The sequence below is a fragment of the Oncorhynchus tshawytscha genome, linkage group LG29 (assembly GCF_018296145.1).
Source record: "Oncorhynchus tshawytscha isolate Ot180627B linkage group LG29, Otsh_v2.0, whole genome shotgun sequence".
NCBI lineage: Eukaryota > Metazoa > Chordata > Actinopteri > Salmoniformes > Salmonidae > Oncorhynchus > Oncorhynchus tshawytscha.
In genome coordinates, this window is record NC_056457.1 from 19,639,086 (window position 1) to 19,660,677 (window position 21,592).

The 21,592-nt window shown below is 44.9% G+C and overlaps 1 protein-coding gene across 3 annotated transcripts in view; it reads right to left on the reverse strand.

The window, feature by feature from the left end:
* lama1 (laminin, alpha 1) overlaps window positions 1–21,592 on the reverse strand; it is a 67,569-nt gene that overhangs the window by 6,890 nt on the left and 39,087 nt on the right. For all 3 annotated transcript variants that reach the window (XR_006080314.1, XM_042308863.1, XM_042308864.1), the window contains exons 30-52: window positions 18,994–19,187; window positions 15,406–15,548; window positions 15,050–15,260; window positions 14,663–14,819; window positions 10,548–10,758; window positions 9,777–9,893; window positions 7,987–8,150; window positions 7,653–7,791; window positions 7,303–7,405; window positions 7,096–7,212; window positions 6,743–6,925; window positions 6,327–6,481; window positions 5,982–6,125; window positions 5,458–5,739; window positions 5,005–5,277; window positions 4,691–4,835; window positions 4,362–4,503; window positions 4,026–4,140; window positions 1,996–2,163; window positions 1,700–1,851; window positions 1,131–1,310; window positions 719–908; window positions 477–583 (exon numbers count right to left, since the gene is read on the reverse strand). Coding sequence is in view for 2 of the 3 variants with exons in the window: in XM_042308863.1 (XP_042164797.1) it covers window positions 477–583; window positions 719–908; window positions 1,131–1,310; window positions 1,700–1,851; window positions 1,996–2,163; window positions 4,026–4,140; window positions 4,362–4,503; window positions 4,691–4,835; window positions 5,005–5,277; window positions 5,458–5,739; window positions 5,982–6,125; window positions 6,327–6,481; window positions 6,743–6,925; window positions 7,096–7,212; window positions 7,303–7,405; window positions 7,653–7,791; window positions 7,987–8,150; window positions 9,777–9,893; window positions 10,548–10,758; window positions 14,663–14,819; window positions 15,050–15,260; window positions 15,406–15,548; window positions 18,994–19,187 (3,792 nt within the window). In the remaining variant the exon portion in view is untranslated. The remainder of the gene's footprint in view (window positions 1–476; window positions 584–718; window positions 909–1,130; window positions 1,311–1,699; window positions 1,852–1,995; window positions 2,164–4,025; window positions 4,141–4,361; window positions 4,504–4,690; window positions 4,836–5,004; window positions 5,278–5,457; window positions 5,740–5,981; window positions 6,126–6,326; window positions 6,482–6,742; window positions 6,926–7,095; window positions 7,213–7,302; window positions 7,406–7,652; window positions 7,792–7,986; window positions 8,151–9,776; window positions 9,894–10,547; window positions 10,759–14,662; window positions 14,820–15,049; window positions 15,261–15,405; window positions 15,549–18,993; window positions 19,188–21,592) is intronic.

Below are 21,592 nucleotides of genomic sequence, written 5' to 3' on the forward strand. Positions count from 1 at the left end.
GTATGGGCCATTCTCCTGGCAATGTTTGTCTATGGTGATTGCATGGCTGTGTGCTCAATTTTATACAGCTGAAATAGCCGAATCCACTCATTTGAAGGGGTGTCCACATACACTGCATGGCCAAAAGTGTAGGCCTATGCTCTCCATTACAGGAAGAGTACTTAGTATGATGGTTGTAGAGCACACCAAGGCAAAATATTAGCTAAGCAGCTAGAACACCTTCCTACGCCATTTCAATGTACTGGAATGCTGGCTTGAACCAGTTTTACCCAACTAGCTATGGGCCAACTGATATCAAGGCTAACATGACTCAAATTAGATACAACACTATGAAGTGAGAATCCCTAAAGAAATGAATATAGAATTGTGACAATCATAGAAATTACATAGAATATAATCTCTATGATAAAAACCATGCTGTGCCATCTGACATGTTTTGGAGAGGGTAGTTCAACGAGCCAGCTGTCAGTACTGACCTCCTCCTCACTGTGTTGGGGTTGATGCTGAGGACCATGTGACTGTGTCTGGAGATGCCAAACTGCTGGGCTTCTGGGATGGATGAGGTGTTGTCCATCGATGCACACTGGAGACAAACAGAGGGAACACAGAACAATGACGGACAACACGAGGAACTATCTGTGACAACATGGTGACCTGTTTGAAGAGCTGTAGCACAGTAATTCCCAACAGATAAGAGGTGTGTGTGTGTCTGCTGTACCGTGAGTGTGCCGGGGGTGAGCGCGCTGAGCTGGCCGGGGGGTGGTGAAGGGGTTCTGGCAGGGTCCGGAGTGGGCTCGGCATCTAGGTCAGTGTCATCAGGTAGGAGGACCCTTTTAGGCCTCTCCTCCAATAGACAGCTGTCCATGTCCACGTTGCGGTACCTCACAGCAGCTGACAGGTCCAACAACCTATAGGGACACAGCACAACATGGGTCAGACCAAAGAGTAACCATGAAGGCCGCAATTGAGGAAGGATGCCATACTCCTTGTTACCAAAGACCCCAAAAAATATTCCTCGAGATAATGCTTAGTCTTGCAAACGTACTTATGGCATCCTCGATTAAAAACATCAATTACTCCAGCACAGTGTGACAAATGAAGTATCGTTGTGTATTGGGTGTGTGACTCACTTGGAGTCCAGGGCCAGGTTCCTGATGCAGCCGTAGAAGGAGGAGGTGGTTCGGAGCTGCCCGGCGCCCTCTCCTGGTGGGACTCCGCCCATGTACAGAGAGGTGAGGGTCAGAGAGGCCTTCTCCGAGGACAGACGTACCATCTCCTGGTGGTCCTCATCCACTAGTACAACCAGCATCCTGGATGGATGACACACACAGTGGTAAGTTACTACGTGTCAATAATAACAACGCAGTGCTATTCATCTTAGAATAGACTTCTTGTATATTATTCCATACTGGACAACATGATTATTAAAAGATACAATCTGCAATATTTACTGCTGTTCAACGGCCATTTCAAAGTTGATTTAATCCCATGGCAGTTGTTATATATATCCATCCTATGTACAACATCAGCATAGAAAGTTCTTGAATCAGGTCACAGACAACACGACAAAGGCAGAGATCATTTTGTGTGCGGAAGTATAGTTTCAAATGACATCATTTATAATGACTGAGCCATCCATCAGCATGAAATCATGACAGATGTTACGGGTTAATCAGTCCCTCTTCCTGGTGCCACTCACTTCCTGTTCCTCTGCAAGATGACCGAGTGCTCCTGTCCGTCACTGAAACTCCCAGAGCGTGATTTGACCACAACCTTGTGGACGCTCCCGCCCTCTGCCATGTTGACATGAACCTCCAAGCGCCCCGAAATCAGCATGACTGCCAGGAAGGGCTGGACACAAACACACAGAAAACATGGTCAATATGCGGTTGAACCATAAGTGATTTTGGCAACATTATAAAGATTTATTACGAATGAACATGTATGAGCTCTTATAATGTCTAATTGTTTATCACAGTATATCTGTGGCCTTACCTGGCGAGCCTGTCTGCTTTTGCGGGTGCCTGCCTTGCTGAAGCCTGCCAGGATTATGCCAGTGTCATTGCGGGTAGAGAAGGAGGCCAACAGCTCCCCCTGGGGGTCGAGAGACACAGACGGCAACTCCACATAGCCCTCTCTCAGTACAGACACACTGCGGATGGGCTGGAACACACACACACACACAAGTTACTCATAGGGAATATGGAAAGTCTTTTTGCATTCAGTGTAAGATGACTCAACAATATGCCATTATCATGTACAGCTGGGCATCTTCCTCTTTACAGAAATCGACAACAGCAAAATTAAAATGCCAAGGCTGTCACTGTCACTATTCACTCGTCCCAATATTGATGAGTCTACCTTTAATTTGTCTAGAGAGGAAGAAGGCCCCTGAAGAAAGGTTCTTTACTTTCAGCCTTTCTTACCTCTAACACACAGCCTTTCTTACCACTAACACACAGCCTTTCTTACCACTAACACACAGCCTTTCTTACCACTAACACACAGCCTTTCTTACCACTAACACACAGCCTTTCTTACCTCTAACACACAGCCTTTCTTACCTCTAACACACAGCCTTTCTTACCTCTAACACACAGCCTTTCTTACCTCTAACACACAGCCTTTCTTACCACTAACACACGCCCTTTCTTACCTCTAACACACAGCCCTTTCTTACCTCTAACACACAGCCTTTCTTACCTCTAACACACAGCCTTTCTTACCACTAACACACAGCCTTTCTTACCTCTAATATACAGCCTTTCTTACCACTAACACACAGCCTTTCTTACCTCTAACACACAGCCTTTCTTACCTCTAACACACAGCCTTTACCTCTAACACACAGCCTTTCTTACCTCTAACACACAGCCTTTCTTACCTTAACACACAGCCTTTCACTAACACACAGCCTTTCTTACCTCTAACACACAGCCTTTCTTACCTCTAACACACAGCCTTTCTTACCTCTAACACACAGCCTTTCTTACCTCTAACACACAGCCTAATATACAGCCTTTCTTACCACTAACACACAGCCTTTCTTACCTCTAACACACAGCCTTTCTTACCTCTAACATACAGCCTTTCTTACCACTAACACACAGCCTTTCTTACCTCTAACACACAGCTAACACACAGCCTTTCTTCTCTAACACACAGCCTTTCTTACCTCTAACACACAGCCTTTCTTACCTCTAATATACAGCCTTTCTTACCACTAACACACAGCCTTTCTTACCTCTAACACACAGCCTTTCTTACCTCTAACACACAGCCTTTCTTACCTCTAACACACAGCCTTTCTTACCTCTAACACACAGCCTTTCTTACCTCTAACACACAGCCTTTCTTACCTCTAACACACAGCCTTTCTTACCACTAACACACAGCCTTTCTTACCTCTAACACACAGCCTTTCTTACCTCTAACACACAGCCTTTCTTACCACTAACACACAGCCTTTCTTACCTCTAACACACAGCCTTTCTTACCTCTAACACACAGCCTTTCTTACCTCTAACACACAGCCTTTCTTACCTCTAACACACAGCCTTTCTTACCACTAACACACAGCCTTTCTTACCACTAACACACAGCCTTCTTCTTACCACTAACACACAGCCTTTCTTACCTCTAACACACAGCCTTTCTTTCTAATATACAGCCTTTCTTACCACTAACACACAGCCTTTCTTACCTCTAACACACAGCCTTTCTTACCTCTAACACACAGCCTTTCTTACCTCTAACACACAGCCTTTCTTACCTCTAACACACAGCCTTTCTTACCACTAACACACAGCCTTTCTTATCTCTAACACACAGCCTTTCTTACCTCTAATATACAGCCTTTCTTACCTCTAATATACAGCCTTTCTTACCTCTAACACACAGCCTTTCTTACCACTAACACACAGCCTTTCTTACATCTAACACACAGCCTTTCTTACCTCTAACACACAGCCTTTCTTACCACTAACACACAGCCTTTCTTACCTCTAACACACAGCCTTTCTTACCTCTAGCACACAGCCTTTCTTGACACCATAGGAGTCTCGGAGCAGGTCAAAGTTGGAGCGGGCAATCTCCATGTTTTTGATGCAGCCCACATAGGACCGTGCTACTACTTGTCTCCTGCAAAAATAATTACATTCACAATTTACCTCGCTTATTTTACTTAATGTAGAAAAAAACGGAAAAAAATACCAAAATACACCAATTCACACACTAAGCTCAATATTTACATAATGCAATAGGAGCTCCACCAAAAATATATTAATGACCACAATACAAATGCATATCAGCTAGGAATATCTTGCAGGTAGGTGAAGTATGCGCCAAAGTAGTTCCAGTACCTGATAGGGCGAGACATGGGCAGTCCCCCGATGTAGATTGGGTCCAGGTCGGAGCGGTTGAGGTCGGAGGCGGTCCCAGGAGACTCCGCCTCCATGATCTCTTTCTCTGATGAGTTGTCTGCCGCCATCACCGCCATATAAACTAGGAGGCGAGAGATACAATACTTTAGATGACATAGACATTATACCAGGTTAACTACAACACAATAGGGGTATGAATAGTGTGTCCATAAAGTGCAAGGGAGAAATGAGAAGAAGAATATGTGACCCCAACATTGTTTAATTGTCAACTCTACCCTATAAATATGAGCCTATGACCTTTGACCCACCTTTGCGTTTGTTCCTCTGCAGGGTGATCTTGTACCAGCTGCCGGTGTTGTAGGCTTTGTTGGAGGTGAGGGTCAGCGGGCCAGAGCCCAGTTCAAAGGTCAGACGCACTTGGCCCTCCACCAGCTCAATGGACAGGAAGTCCCTCTGGAATGACAAATATACACATCAATCTATCAATTCATCTTTATTGTCCCCATAGGGGAATTTAGTTACATCAGAGGATAATAGCTGACCACTATGTGCTAACTAGGCTATAAATACAGACTGTTCAGTGTGGTTGTAGTGTGTGTGTGTGGGCCAGCAGGGGGCGTACCGTGCCGTTGGAGGCCAGGTAGAGCAGCAGGCCGTTGGGGGAGAGGGTCTTGAACAGCATGACGATGGAAGTGGAGGTGGAACGGAGGGGTTTCTCTACCACTGAGTAGCCACTGCCATCAAAGTGGAAGGACGTCTCCTCCGTCTGCGGACTCATGAAGCAGCCGCGACACTGGCCCTCCCTCTCAGCGTAGTTCCACAGCCCGATGTTCTTCTCGTTGAGCGACGCCTCCCCCATACAGCCCTTAAACTGGGTCATTTTCACCACAGAGGACTGTAGACACAAAATAGATTGAATCAGTTGTGTTAGATTACACTGTTTTATTAGTGGAGGAAACATCATGAAAGATGTTGACTCAACTTGAATTGAATGAGTTCAAGTTCTCAAGGACCCAAGGTGCTGGCTAGAACAATGGCTGAGTGAAAAACCCCAAGACAGATCTTAATACTGTACCTTGATCTGGCCTCCCAGGCCACCAACGAATATCAGGGTGGACTTGTTGACTTCCAGGATCGTAGCGGAGCCTGGTGAGGTGGTCTTGACCGCGGGCAGGGGTTCAGACTCCAGCTGGTGGACTGACAGTGTGCCGTGCCTCCCAAAGCGTGTGGCGTTGATGTGGTGCCACTTGTTGTTGTTGATCTGGACGTCGGGGTACTCCAGCTTGGCGTGGCCTGAACCCGTGTCCCACAGATACGCCACCTTGCCATGCTGCATCTCCACCGCCATGAAGTCTACCTGATATTCAGCGTAAAATGCTACATTTACTTTACACATGTCAGAGAGCCATATGGTTATAGTGGTTACACCTTACATTGACATGATAAAGTGTTTGTGAAGGGTAGTTTATAGATAGTTATAAATCAACCATCTGGTTGGATGTAGATTATATACAGTAGACTTAAGTTTAAAACTGACTTATGGGTAATCATGATTAGGTACGTCATGGGATATTCAGCACGTGTCAGTGTGTGACTTACGCTGGAGCTGCTGCCCATGTAGAAGAGCAGGTTGTCAGGCTCGCTGGTCTTGACGGTCATGGTAAGAGTGTTGAAGTTACTGGAGGATACCTCAGGTGTGTAGGCCCTCACACAGTTTTTGTCTGCCAGCACTGCCACCTTGATCTATACAGGAGAGAGCAGGACATAAACAGTATTACAATTGAAAGCAGTGTGTGTGTGTGTGTGTGTGTGTGTGTGTGTGTGTGTGTGTGTGTGTGTGTGTGTGTGTGTGTGTGTGTGTGTGTGTGTGTGTGTGTGTGTGTGTGTGTGTGTGTGTGTGTGTGTGTGTGTGTGTGTGTGTGTGTGTGTGTAGAAGTGACTAACAGAGGCAGCCTGTTTGCGGGCCTGGTTGATCATCTCTCTGATCTCAGACAGGTTTCTGCTCAGGTTCTCCCCCAGGGTCTTGAGGGGTTTGAGACGGTCATACAGTCTCTCTGTACGACTCTCTGCCTCCTTCAGCTTAGACTCAGCTGTACTGGCTGAGAGGGACAACAGACAGGACAGGTTCATGATACTTATGTCATTTTACTCATTCCTGTTAGTCACATAATATTTCTAGAAATTTGCCTCTAAAGTGATATGACAAGATAACATGATAACATGACAGGTATTTGGGGCACTACGTGTCGTTTAATGTGGAAAAGATGGAAGCAAAGATGAAAACCGCTTCCATTACAAAGTTGCTGGCTATAATCTAGCTAGGACCATAGTTGGATGTCTGAATGATGTGTTAGTCTCACCAGTGGATTGTGAGTCGGAGAACAGCTGGTTGGTGTTGGAGATGCTGGTTCTGGTCTGGGCCACAGCCGTGCTGGACTTCTCCAGTCTGACCCGAAGCTCCTCCAGGCGCTCCAGCGCCCTCTGTAGGGAAGTGTTGGCCAAGGCAGCCTGCTCCTTGGCGTCCAGCACCTGCTCACTGGTGCCTACAGGGGGACAGGCAACGTGACACAAACTGTTTCCCCACTGTCTAGCATGCCTCTGAGTTTGTGATAAAGTGTTAAATATATGACTTCTGTCTACAGTATGGTAAAGCAGAAAGGATATATAAAAGGACAGTTGAGTTGACATGGCAGCAGATGGCAGTGCCACTCACCGTTGGGCAGGCTGTGGAGCAGGGCGCCTTGCTCTGGGATGAGACGGCTGGTGTTACAGAGTTTCTCTTTCAGCAAGGCTATTCTATCTGTCACATCACTGATGTTAGCCACGAGACCTAGGGAGGACACACACATATATATTTTACTACCATAAGGCACCGTGTGTGTGTGTGTGTGTGTGTGTGTGTGTGTGTACTCCAACTCACCCTCAGTGCTGTTTCTCAGGGTTAGACTTTCGGCCAGAATCTTCTCACTACGCTGCACAGCCTCAGATCCCAGATCAGTGAAAGACTCCTCTGGCTGGACAATCTACAGTCAACACACACAGTTATTTACGATACTCCTATAGCTAGCAGGTTTCTGACCCACAACACACTTCATATCCAACATAGCAGTGGTTATTCTATAGCCTGGTCCCAGATCTGTTTTGTGCTGTCTTGCAAAATCCTATGGCGTTTGGCATGACGATGACCATAGACAGCACAAACAGATTTGGGACCAGTTATTCTATTATTTGATGTTGATACTGATGTCCACTAAATGAGTGTTGACTCACCATATTGAGGGCCATAGTAGCGGTCAGGTTGGCTAGGTTAGCCATCTCCTCTGCAGGCTGGACGTTAGCTCTGATGTTAGAGTCGCCATGCTCTGCGCTGGTGGCGTTCAGAGTGGTATTCATCACCTCCACTAGAGAGCTACACACAGGAAGAGGAAGTTAGGCTGATGTACTGTACATGTATGGACGACATCTCTATTATATCTATTTAGTCTTTTTTCTATGGCCTAATGTTTGTGATGATGAGGCATTTTGAAATGCATAGACAAAGATACATACAGTATGTTGAAGTTCACGCACACACACTGGCCTGACCGCCGGCACACACACATACCTCTGCAGACCCTGGGCCTTCTTGCTAAGTTCCCGGGCGTGGTCCTCAGCCTTGTAGACCAGCTCCAGAGCATCTTTCTTCCTCAGCTCCATCACCAGAGTGTCCACATGCTTCCTCAACATGGGGTTCCACTGCTCCAGCTGGTCCTTGGCCCCCTCCAGCTGCTGTACAGGTCACACACACACACACACACACACACACACACACACACACACACACACACACACACACACACACACACACACACACACACACCCAGAGAAACCAGTTCAAACACAGGACTCTACTAGCAATACATTCTTTTTAAAACACAGACTCTACTAGCAATAGTCTTTTTAAAACACAGACTCTACTAGCAATACAGTCTTTTTAAAACACAGACTCTACTAACAATACAGTCTTTATAAAACACAGACTCTACTAGCAATACAGTCTTTTTAAAACACAGACTCTACTAGCAATACAGTCTTTATAAAACACAGACTCTACTAGCAATACAGTATTTTTAAAACACAGACTCTACTAGCAATACAGTCTTTATAAAACACAGACTCTACTAGCAATACAGTCTTTTTAAAACACAGACTCTACTAGCAATACAGTCTTTTTAAAACACAGACTCTACTAGCAATACAGTCTTTTTTAAAACACAGACTCTACTAGCAATACAGTCTTTATAAAACACAGACTCTACTAGCAATACAGTCTTTATAAAACACAGACTCTACTAGCAATACAGTCTTTTTTAAAACACAGACTCTACTAGCAATACAGTCTTTTTAAAACACAGACTCTACTAGCAATACAGTCTTTTTAAAACACAGACTCTACTAGCAATACAGTCTTTATAAAACACAGACTCTACTAGCAATACAGTCTTTATAAAACACAGACTCTACTAGCAATACAGTCTTTTTAAAACACAGACTCTACTAGCAATACAGTCTTTTTAAAACACAGACTCTACTAGCAATACAGTCTTTTTAAAACACAGACTCTACTAGCAATACAGTCTTTTTAAAACACAGACTCTACTAGCAATACAGTCTTTATAAAACACAGACTCTACTAGCAATACAGTCTTTTTAAAACACAGACTCTACTAGCAATACAGTCTTTATAAAACACAGACTCTACTAGCAATACAGTCTTTTTAAAACACAGACTCTACTAGCAATACAGTCTTTTAAAACACAGACTCTACTAGCAATACAGTCTTTTTAAAACACAGACTCTACTAGCAATACAGTCTTTTTAAAACATAGACTCTACTAGCAATACAGTCTTTTTAAAACACAGACTCTACTAGCAATACAGTCTTTATAAAACACAGACTCTACTAGCAATACAGTCTTTATAAAACACAGACTCTACTAGCAATACAGTCTTTTTAAAACACAGACTCTACTTACAGTCTTTTTAAAACATAGACTCTACTAGCAATACAGTCTTTATAAAACACAGACTCTACTAGCAATACAGTCTTTATAAAACACAGACTCTACTAGCAATACAGTCTTTTTAAAACACAGACTCTACTAGCAATACAGTCTTTTTAAAACACAGACTCTACTAGCAATTCAGTCTTTTTAAAACACAGACTCTACTAGCAATACAGTCTTTTTAAAACATAGAACAACATTTTTTTATGTAAAGTGACCTCCTGCTTAAATAAAGTTTAAATCAACACATTCACACAACAGGGGGATGCTACTTCATTGCAGTTATACAGTATATCCCCTTTATTTGATATGGATATGGTGGTAATGTGGTGTTATGGTGTGACTTACAGAGGTGACGTTGCTCATGTCCTCTGCTAGATTGACAGCATCAGCCAGGATGTCCTGAGTCTCCTCTAGTTGGGTTTCTGCTGTCTGGTTCAGCCGGCTCACATTCTGCTTCAGACCCTACGCACACAGAGACAACACAGTCTAAATACAACTACAGGAGAAATGTATAGACCTTCTCCAGTTACGATGTTTGAAGATGACCAAAAGTCCAAATCAAATCACTTCGCAAAGTACATTTGACTACATTGTACGTGTATATTCCTACATTTAAATAAAAGTGACCTGATATGATTTGGCACAGATCAACAATATTGGCAAACTCGACTACATGTTATTTATGTTACGTTAAAGTACTTGAGTATAGTGAGTATATAGTAAGTGTGAATACTGAGTACAGATTATAGACGAATATAATACAATACATGTAATAGAATAAAACTTTGTCCATCCAGGATACACATATACATACATTCTCATATCAGACACATTTAAACCACTCAGTCCATCATGCTGCATACACTAACAACATAGAGGACATGAATATATTCACTCACAAACGACCACTGTCCCAACTGCACTAGATAGATAAGTACATATACTGATACAATTTACTTTGCATTTAGTAGTCCAACAGCACAAGGAACAAATTAATATTTGAGTACTGAATACAGTGATTATAGTAAGTTTGGTAGAGTGATTATAGTGAGTGTGAGTACTCAGTACAGTGATTATAGTAAGTGTGAGTACAGTGATTATAGTAAGTGTACTCACCTGGTACTCTGGCAGGTTGGTGTAGATGCTCCCCAGCAGGGTGTGTGTGTGGTTGTTGTTCTCCCTGGCAGTCATCAGTAGGGCATGGGCATCCTCTAGCTGTTGGTGGTGTTCAGTCAGTGTGTTAGAGATGTTGAGGGTCTGGGACTCTATCGCCCCCTGGGGCTCCAGAAGGTCCTCCAGCACCCTCTGGAGGAGAGCCTCGGTAGCACTGTGGTACAGGTGGATTAGTCACTTCAAAATGAATTAATCAAATCAAAATCAAATCAAATTTTATTTGTCACATGCGCCGAATACAACAATTGTAGACCTTACCGTGAAATGCTTACTTACAAGCCGTTAGCCAACGGTGCAGTTCAAGAATAGTTAAGAAAGTATTTACCAAATAGACTAAAGTAAAAAATATTCATAAAAAGCAACACAATAACAATAACGAGGCTATATACAGGGGGGTACCGGTACCGAGTCAGTGTGCGAGAGTACAGGTTAGTTGAGGTCATTTGTACAAGTACTGTCAGTAGGGGTGAAGTGACTATGCATAGATAAGAAACATCGATAAGGAGCAGTGTACAAAAGGGAGGGGGCATGCAGTGTATGTTGACACCTCTTCAAATGAGTGGATTCGGCTATTTCAGCCACACCTGTTGTTGACAGGTGTATAAAATTGAGCACACAGCCATGCAATCACCATAGACAAACATTGCCAGGAGAATGGCCCATACTGAATAGCTCAGTGACTTTCAACATGGCACCGTCATAGGATGCTAACTTTCCAACAAGTCAGGTAACAAACAAATAGCTAGTAGCAGCTGTGTTCAAGAGGTCAATGTAAATAGTCCGGTGGCGATTGTATTAACTGTTCAGCAGTCTCATGGCATAGCTCCTCATAGCTGTTGAGGAGCCTTTTGGTCCTAGACTTGGTGCTCCGGTACCACTTGCCGTGCGGTAGCAGAGAACTTTCCTCTGACACTGCCTATTATATAGGTCCTGGATGGCAGGAAGCTTGGCACCGGTGATGTACTGGGCTGTACACATTACCCTCTGTGGTGCCTTAAGGTCAGATGCCAAGCAGTTGCCATACCAGGCGGTGCAGCTGTAGAACCTTTTGAGGATCTGGGGGACCTATCTTTTCAGTCTCCTAAGGGGAAAAGGTTTTGTCGTGCCCACTTCACGACTGTCATGGTATGTTTGGACCATGATAGTTTGTTGGTGATATAGACACCAAGGAACTTGAAACTCTCGACCCGCTTCACTACAGCCCTGTCGATGTAGATGGGGGCCTGTTCAGCCTGCCTTTTCCTGTAGTCCACGTTCAGCTCCTTAGTCTTGCTCACATTGAGGGAGAGGTTGTTGTCCTGGCACCACACTGCCAGTTCGCTGACCTCCTCCCTATAGAACGTCTCATCGTTGTTGGTGATCAGGCCTACCACTGTTGTGTCATCAGCAAACTTAATGATGGTGTTGGAGTCGTGTTTGGCCACGCAGTCGTGGGCGAACAGGGAGTATAGGAGGGGACTAAGTACACACCCATGACGGGTCCCAGTGTTAAGGATCAGCGTGGCAGACGTCTTGTTGCCTACTCTTACCACCTGGGGGCGGCCAGTCAGGAAGTCTAGGATCCAGGTGTTTAGTCCCAGAGTCCTGAGCTTAGTGATGAGCTTCGTGGGCTCTATGGTGTTGAACGCTGAGCTGTAGTCAATGAATAGCATTCTCACATAGGTGTTCCTTTTGTCCAGGTGGGAAAGGAAAGTGTGGAGTGTGATTGAGATTGCGACATCTGTGGATTTGTTGGGGCGGTATGCAAATTGGAGTGGGTCTAGTGTGTCTGGGAGGATGCTGTTGATTTGAGCCATGACCAGCCTTCCAAAGTACTTCATGGCTACTGACGTGAGTGCTACGGGGCGGTAATCATTTAGGCAGATTATCTTCGCTTCCTTGGGCACAGGGATTACAGACTCGATCAGGGAGAAGTTGAAAATGTCAGTGAAGACACTTGACAGTTGGTCAGCGCATGTCTGGCCCACCGGCTTTGTGAATGTTGACCTGTTTAAAGGTTTTGTTCACATCGGCGACGGAGAACATTATCACACAGTCATCCGGAACAGCTGGTGTTCTCGTGCATGCTTCAGTGTTGCTTTCCTCGAAGCGAGCAGAAAAAGCATTTAGCTCGTCTGGTAGGCTCGCGTCACTGGGCAGCTCGAGTCTGGGTTTCCCTTTGTAGTCTGTAATTGTTTTCAAGCCCTGCCACATCCGACGAGCATCAGAGCCGATGTAGTAGGATTCAATCTTAATCCTGTATTGACGCTTTGCTTGTTTGATGGTTTGTCTGATGGCATAGCGGGATTTCTTATAAGTGTCCAGATTAGTCTCCCGCTCCTTGAAAGTGGCAGTTCTAGCCTTTAGCTCGATGCGGATGTTGCCTGTAATCCATGGCTTCTGGTTGGGATATGTACGTACAGTCACTGTGGGGATGACGTCGTCTATGCACTTATTGATGAAGCCGATGACTGAGGTGGTGTACTCCTCAATGCCATTGGATGAATCCCGGAACATATTCCAGTCTGTGCTAGCAAAAAAGTCCTGTAGTGTATCATCTGCGTCATCTGACCCACTTCTGTATCGAGCGAGTCACTGGTACTTCCTGCTTTAGTTTTTGCTTGTAAGCAGCATACCACCCTGCATACCACTGCTGGCTTGCTTCTGAAGCTAAGCAGGGTTGGTCCTGGTCAGTCTCTGGATGGGAGACTAGATGCTGCTGGAAGTGGTGTTGGAGGGCCAGTAGGAGGCACTCTTTCCTCTGGTCCCAAAAAAATATCCCAATGCCCCAGGGTAGTGATTGGTGTAGGGTGCCTGTGTAGGGTGCCGTCTTTCGGATGGGACGTTAAACGGGTGTCCTTACTCTCTGAGGTCATTAAAGATCCCATGGCTCTTGGGACGTAAGAGTAGGGGTGTTAACCCCATTGTCCTGGCTAAATTCCCAATCGAGCCCTCAAACCATCACGGTCACCTAATAATCCCAGTTTAAAATTGGCTCATTCATCCCCCTCCTCTCCCCTGTAACTATTCCCCAGGTTGTTGCTGTAAATGAGAATGTGTTCTCAGTCAATTTACCTGGTAAAATAATGGATAAATTAAAAAGGGGGATAGAATTATGGTCAGATTTGCCAAACGGAGGGTGGGGTAGAGCTTGGTATGCATCCTTGTGTGTGGAGTAAAGGTGGTCTAAGATGTTTTTTCCCCTCTGGTTGCACATGTGACATGCTGGTAAAAATGTGATAAAACTGATTTAAGTTTGTCTGCATTAAAGTCCCCGGCCACTAGGAGCGCCGCTTCTGGGTGAGCATTTTCTTCTTTGATTATGGCCTTATAGAGTTGGTTGAGAGCGGTCTTAGTGCCAGCTTTGTGCTGTGGTGGTAAATAGACGGCTACGAATAATATAGATGAGAACTCTATTGGTAGATAGTGTGGTCGACAGCTTAACATAAGGTACTCTACCTCAGGCGAGCAATACCTCGAGACTTCTTTAATATTAGAGATCGCGCCCCAGCTGTTATTGACAACAAGACACACACCTCCACCCCTCGTCTTACCAGAGGTAGCTTCTCTGTTCTGCCGGTGCATGGAAAATCCCGCCAGCTCAATATTATCCATTTCTTCGTTCAGCCTCGTCTCGGTGAAACATAAGATATTACAGTTTTTAATGTCCTGTTGGTAGGATAATCTTAATCGTAGGTCATCAATTTTATTTTCCATTGATTGCACGTTAGCAAGAAGAACGGATGGCAGTGGGTGTACTCACTCGCCTACGTATTCTCAGAAGGCAACCCGATCTGCGGCCCCTTTTCCTGAGTCTTTTCTTCAAGCAAATTACAGGGATCTGAGCCTATTCCAGTGAAAGCAGTATATACTTCTCATCGGACTTGTTAAAGCAAAAGGTTTCTTCCAGTCCACGGTGAGTACATTAATACGCCATAGTATTAATGTACTATAGTGTAGTGACTAAACTTTAATACAACTTTACTAAACACCATTACACCTCATAACAGTGTTACACAGTAGGCCTATAGTCAATCACCCCAGTATGACTAGAAACAGTATTACTAACATTAACTGACCTGAGTTCTGTAGAGACGCTGGCATTGGCCTGGGATAGGTTGACTAATTTGATGGTTTCCAACATGGCTGCCACCTGCTCCCATAGACGTGTGCTGTTAGCCTCGTCCTTCTCCACGTTCTCTGTCCTGTTCAGACCGGCAGCTTCCTCCGCCAGGACTGAGTCAATCACAGAGAGGGAGGGGCTTTGATGTTAACCATTTGTCTTGTGAACAAAAATATATTTAACTTTTACTGAACCAGGAGATATCACAAATATTGTTCAATATCACAAAACATTAAATTGTTCACTAAATGGGCATACTTTGAAGTTATACATTTCCTATGGAAACCTAAGATGGAATATAAAAACATAGTAATGCATGTTGTGCGGTTGCTATTTGCTGTACCTTGTATGGCAGTGTGAATGGTGATGATGTACTCCAGAAACTTGGCCCCCTGGGTAACGCTGTTCTCTGTGGACTGAGCCACTTCCTCTCCATCAGCAGACAGCCCTGTAGCCTGCCGTAGCAGTCCGTCTATGTCCTGGGTGAGATTTGTCAAGTCCTCCTCCACCCTGTTCAGGTGATATGCTGGGCTACTTTCCCAAGACATCAGATTCTAGGAGAGAAATGAGGACAAGTGTGTTACAACAGTCTTTCTCAAATTGAATGTGTACTGAATACTTCTGAACTTAAGACAGGGGGTTCAAAAGGTGACTTCCTGACCTCCTAGACAGAGAGGTATAACATGAGCCCTCTTTTACCTTGACCTCTCGTGTGTCGTTCTCCAGGCTAACCAGTGTGCTGTAGGGGGACAGGATGACACCGGTCAGGTTGACAGACAGGAAGGAGCTCTCTAATGCATCCAGGTCATCCAGGAGGACCCCCGTACACTCATCATCACATGCTGAGGGAGGGAGGGAGAGAGAAGAAGGAGTTCAGGATATCAGATTTCAATTAGGACCTTACCGTGTGTGTGTGTGTGTGTGTGTGTGTGTGTGTGTGTGTGTGTGTGTGTGTGTGCGCATCCAGGTCATCCAGGAGGACCCCCGTACACTCAATCATCACACACTGAGGGGAGAGGGAGGGAGGGAGAGGAAGGAGTTCAGGATATCAGATTTCAATTAGGACCTTACCGCAGTTGTGTGTGTGTGTGTGTGTGTGTGTGTGTGTGTGTGTGTGTGTGTGTGTGTGTGTGTGTGTGTGTGTGTGTGTGTGTGTGTGTGTGTGTGTGAAAGCCGCAACAGAGGTAACTGCTGGTACAAGTCTAAAACTGATATGCCCCCAACAAAGTCTACTCTCGTGACGAAACATATACAGTTGAAGTCGGAAGTTTACATACACTTAGGTTGGAGTCATTAAAACTCGTTTTTCAACCACTCCACAAATTTCTTGAAAACAAACTATAGTTATGGTAAATTGGTTAGGACATCTACTTTGTGCATGACACAAGTAATTCTTCCAACAATTGTTTACAGACAGATTATTTCACTTATAATTCACTGTATCACAATTCCAGTGGGTCAGAAGTTTACATACACTAAGTTGACTGTGCCTTTAAACAGCTTGGAAAATTCCAGAAAATTATGTCATGGCTTTAGAAGCTTCTGATAAGCTAATTGACATCATTTGAGTCAATTGGAGGTGTAGCTGTGAATGTATTTCAAGGCCTCCCTTCAAACTCAGTGTCTCTTTGCTTGACATCATGGGAAAATCAAAACAAATCAGCCAAGACCTCAGAAAATAAATTGTAGACCTCCACAAGTCTGGTTCATCCTTGGGAGCAATTTCCAAACGCCTGAAGGTACCACGTTCATCTGTACAAACAACAGTACGCAAGTATAAACACCATGGGACCACGCAGCCGTCATACTGCTCAGGAAGGAAACGTGTTCTGTCTCCTAGAGATGAACGTACTTTGGTGCAAAAAGTGCAAATCAATCCCAGAACAACAGCAAAGGACCTTGTGAAGATGCTGGATGAAACGGGTATAAAAGTATCTATATCCATAGTAAAACGAGTCCTATATCGACATAAGCTGAAAGGCCGCTCAGCAAGGAAGAAGCCACTTCTCCAAAACCACCATTAAAAACTGCACATGGAGACAAAGATTGTACTTTTTGGAAAAATATCCTCTGGTCTGATGAAACAAAAATAGAACTGTTTGGCCATAATGACCATTGTTATGTTTGGAGGAAATGGGAGGCTTGCAAGCCGAAGAACACCATCCCAACCGTGAAGCACGGGGGTGGCAGCATCATGTTGTGGGGGTGCTTTGCTGCAGGAGGGACTGGTGCACTTCACAAAATAGATGGCATCACGAGGGAAAAAAATTATGTGGATATATTGAAGCAACATCTCAAGACATCAGTCAGGAAGTTAAAGCTTGGTCGCAAATGGGTCTTCCAAATGGACAATGATCCCAAGCATGCTTCCAAAATTGTGGCAAAATGGCTTAAGAAAAAAAAGTCAAGGTATTGGAGTGGCCATCACAAAGCCCTGACCGCAATCCTATAGACAATTTGTCGGCAGAACTGAAAAAGCGTGTGCGAGCAAGGAGGCCTACACAAACACGACTCAGTTACACCAGCTCTGTCAGGAGGAATGGGCCAAAATTCACCCAACTTATTGTGGGAAGCTTGTGGAAGGCTTCCCAAAACATTTGACCCAAGTTAAACAATTTAAAGGCAATGCTACCAAATACTAATTGAGTGTATGTAAACTTCTGAACCACTGGGAATGTGATGAAAGAAATAAAAGCTGAAATAAATCATTCTCTCTACTATTATTCTGACATTTCACATTCTTAAAATAAACTGGTGATCTTAACTGACCTAAGACAGGGAATTTTTACTAGGATTAAATGTCAGGAATTGTGAAAAACTGAGTTTAAATGTATTTGGCTAAGGTGTATGTAAACTTCCGACTTCAACAGTAGTTATTTTGGACATGAGTTTAATGTTGCTGGCGAGTGGGGGGGGAACAAGTGGAGGAGCTCATCCGTGTGTATTCAACCAGTCTTGATATGATTGACATTTCCCGTCTGCCCGTGGTCATGAATCTAGAAGCTTTGAGACAGGTGGCCCTGGTAAAGATTTGCTTGCGAAAGTGCCTCTTCCACAGAAGGTTCTAAGGAAAATGAATAACAGAACTGCTCAAGTGATGACAAAGTGGCTCTGCTTCAACACACACGCCACATGTGACGTTGTCTTCCTGAGTCAAAGAGAGGAGGGTTTAGGTGGCCTGAATATTGAGTGGATTTACACTGCTACCAGACTGACTAACCTGTTGAACATGCTCAACTGTGACGATGTGACAGTTAAGGAGTTAGCCAGAGCTTCCCTCCTTCGGGACCTAAAGAGGCAGAAGGTTCCACATACCAGGGACACTGAGGACAACTTCCTGGGCTTCAGTAGGAAGGCCAGTGGAAAACTGGACACTCGGGCTGCGTTGGTGTCTGGTCAGCCTGGCCGGACCTCAATGACCTGTGCAACCCGACTGGAGTGGAGCTCAGGTGGACATGGACTGATATGGAAACTGAGCCAGTGACTGCCTCTGATACAGTTGTGGCAGATTGTGGTGTTGTTGTGGAGGCTTCTGTCACCCATGATGGAACATCTCATCCTACATCCAGGACAACACTCCTTGGTTTCAGACGGATGCAGCTACTGCAACACTGGACTGTGCTGACCACTCTGTCTCCAGAATGCTTCCGTTGGCGAGGACATTCTCATCTTTACTGTTAAGGTGAGGCTGCAAGTTCTACCAACAAAATATAAACTAGCACTCTGGTACGCTTCAAACCATGAACCCATTTTGTATTCTACATAAGTCAAATGTAATGGAGTCCATTGCCCATGTTGTGAATGGCTGCTGTTCATATGAGGATGTGTACCTTGCTAGACATGACCACCTTGTTGACCTGATGGCCAGCGAGGTGAGACAAGTGGTCTCACCAACAGCACACATACATAAACATTATTGTGTAAGAGGAAGCTGGTTTGATGTTGATGTGTTTTCCTGTGTGTTAAATACACCAGATGTTGTTGTTTGTGGTCTCGGCCACGTACACAGGCTTGCAGTGGGTGGCCTCCAGATTGTGGGCCTGATAAAAACTAGGGCAAAGCAATTGGCTAAGCTCTGCTCTGTTTCAGCTGTCATGGGCCGCCTAGCTGTTTGGAGAAGGAGGTGCTTTATGTACCCTTGAGTACCATGCATACAGGCATCCTTTTTTTGTAAATTTGATTAGTGGATTCAAATAAAGTATTTAACGTGTGTGTGTGTGTGTGTGTGTGTGTGTGTGTGTATGTGTATGTGTGTGTGTGTGTGTGTGTGGTTGGGTTGGTACTCACAGACACACTGGTCCCCGTCCAGGACGTGTCTCGCCTCGCACTGGTCACACAAATGTCCCCGGACACCGGCCTTACATTCACACTGGCCCTTCAGAGAGTCACACACCAGATGGAGAGAACCTGCAGTACTACACTGACACGCCTCACACTTCCCTCCTGGACCAGACGGGTTCCCATAGTAACCCACTGAACACCTGAGAAAGGGAGGGGGGAGAGAGAGGCGGGGGGATGGCAAAGAAACAGTGAGAGGGAGAAATAATGTAATAGAAAATGAAAATATAACGTTTGTCTCAGTCTGAGGTGTAGCGATGGCTTCTAGTGACAGAGACACTGACTCTGATCCAACAAGTCATGCAGTAGCTGTGTAGTACTCTCTCTTACCTCCACAGTAGCTGTGTGGTACTCTCTCTTACCTCCACAGTAGCTGTGTAGTACTCTCTCTTACCTCCACAGTAGCTGAATAGTACTCTCTCTTACCTCCACAGTAGCTGAATAGTACTCTCTCTTACCTCCACAGTAGCTGAATAGTACTCTCTCTTACCGCCACAGTAGCTGTGTAGTACTCTCTAGCTAGTACCTCCACAGCTAGTACTCTCTCTTACCTCCACAGTAGCTGAATAGTACTCTCTCTTACCTGAATAGTACTCTCTCTTACCTCCACAGTAGCTGTGCTGAATAGTACTCTCTCTTACCTCCACAGTATCAGTACTCTCTCTTACCTCCACAGTAGCTGAGTATAGTAGCTCTCTCTTACCTCCACAGTAGCTGAATAGTATCTCTCTCTTACCTCCACAGTAGCTGAATAGTACTCTCTCTTACCTCCACAGTAGCTGAATAGTACTCTCTCTTCCACCTGAATAGTACTCTCTCTTACCTCCACAGTAGCTGTGTACTCTCTCTTACCTCCACAGCAGCTGTAGCTGTGTAGTACTCTCTCTTACCTCCACAGCAACTGAATAGTACTCTCTCTTACCTCCACAGTAGCTGTGTAGTACTCTCTCTTACCTCCACAGCAACTGAATAGTACTCTCTCTTACCTCCACAGCAGCTGTGTAGTACTCTCTCTTACCTCCACAGTAGCTGAATAGTACTCTCTCTTACCTCCACAGTATCTGAATAGTACTCTCTCTTACCTCCACAGCAGCTGAATAGTACTCTCTCTTACCTCCACAGCAGCTGTGTAGTACTCTCTCTTACCTCCACAGTAGCTGGATAGTACTCTCTCTTACCCCCAAAGTAGCTGGATAGTACTCTCTCTTACCTCCACAGTAGCTGTGTAGTACTCTCTCTTACCTCCACAGTAGCTGTGTAGTACTCTCTCTTACCTCCACAGTAGCTGTGTAGTACTCTCTCTTACCTCCACAGTAGCTGTGTTACTTTCTCTTACCTCCACAGTAGCTGTGGAGTACTCTCTCTTACCTCCACAGTAGCTGAATAGTACTCTCTCTTACCTCCACAGTAGCTGTGTACTCTCTCTTACCTCCACAGTAGCTCTTACCTCCACAGTAGCTGAATAGTAGCTCTCTCTTACCTCCACAGTAGCTGAATAGTACTACCTCCACTCTTACCTCCACAGTAGCTGTGTAGTACTCTCTCTTACCTCCACAGTAGCTGTAGTACTCTCTCTTACCTCCACTCTGAATAGTCTCTTACCTCCACAGTAGCTGAATAGTACTCTCTCTTACCTCCACAGTAGCTGTGTAGTACTCTCTCTTACCTCCACAGTAGCTGAATAGTACTCTCTCTTACCTCCACAGTTGCTGTGTAGTACTCTCTCTTACCTCCACAGTAGCTGAATAGTACTCTCTCTTACCTCCACAGTTGCTGTGTAGTACTCTCTCTTACCTCCACAGTAGCTGAATAGTACTCTCTCTTACCCCCACAGTAGCTGTGTAGTACTCTCTCTTACCCCCACAGTAGCTGTGTAGTACTCTCTCTTACCCCAACAGTAGCTGTGTAGTACTCTCTCTTACCTCCACAGTCGCTGGGTAGTACTCTCTCTTACCTCCACAGTAGCTGTGTAGTACTCTCTCTTACCTCCACAGTAGCTGTGTAGTACTCTCTCTTACCTCCACAGTAGCTGAATAGTACTCTCTCTTACCCCTACAGTAGCTGAATAGTACTCTCTCTTACCTCCACAGTAGCTGTGTAGTACTCTCTCTTACCTCCACAGTAGCTTTGTAGTACTCTCTCTTACCTCCACAGTAGCTGTGTAGTACTCTCTCTTAGCTGAATAGTACCCCAACAGTAGCTTTGTAGTACTCTCTCTTACCTCCACAGTAGCTTTGTAGTACTCTCTCTTACCGCCACAGTAGCTGTGTAGTACTCTCTCTTACCTCCACAGTAGCTGAATAGTACTCTCTCTTACCTCCACAGTAGCTGAATAGTACTCTCTCTTACCTCCACAGTAGCTGAATAGTACTCTCTCTTACCGCCACAGTAGCTGTGTAGTACTCTCTCTTACCTCCACAGTAGCTGAATAGTACTCTCTCTTACCTCCACAGTAGCTGAATAGTACTCTCTCTTACCTCCACAGTAGCTGTGTAGTACTCTCTCTTACCTCCACAGTAGCTGTGTAGTACTCTCTCTTACCTCCACA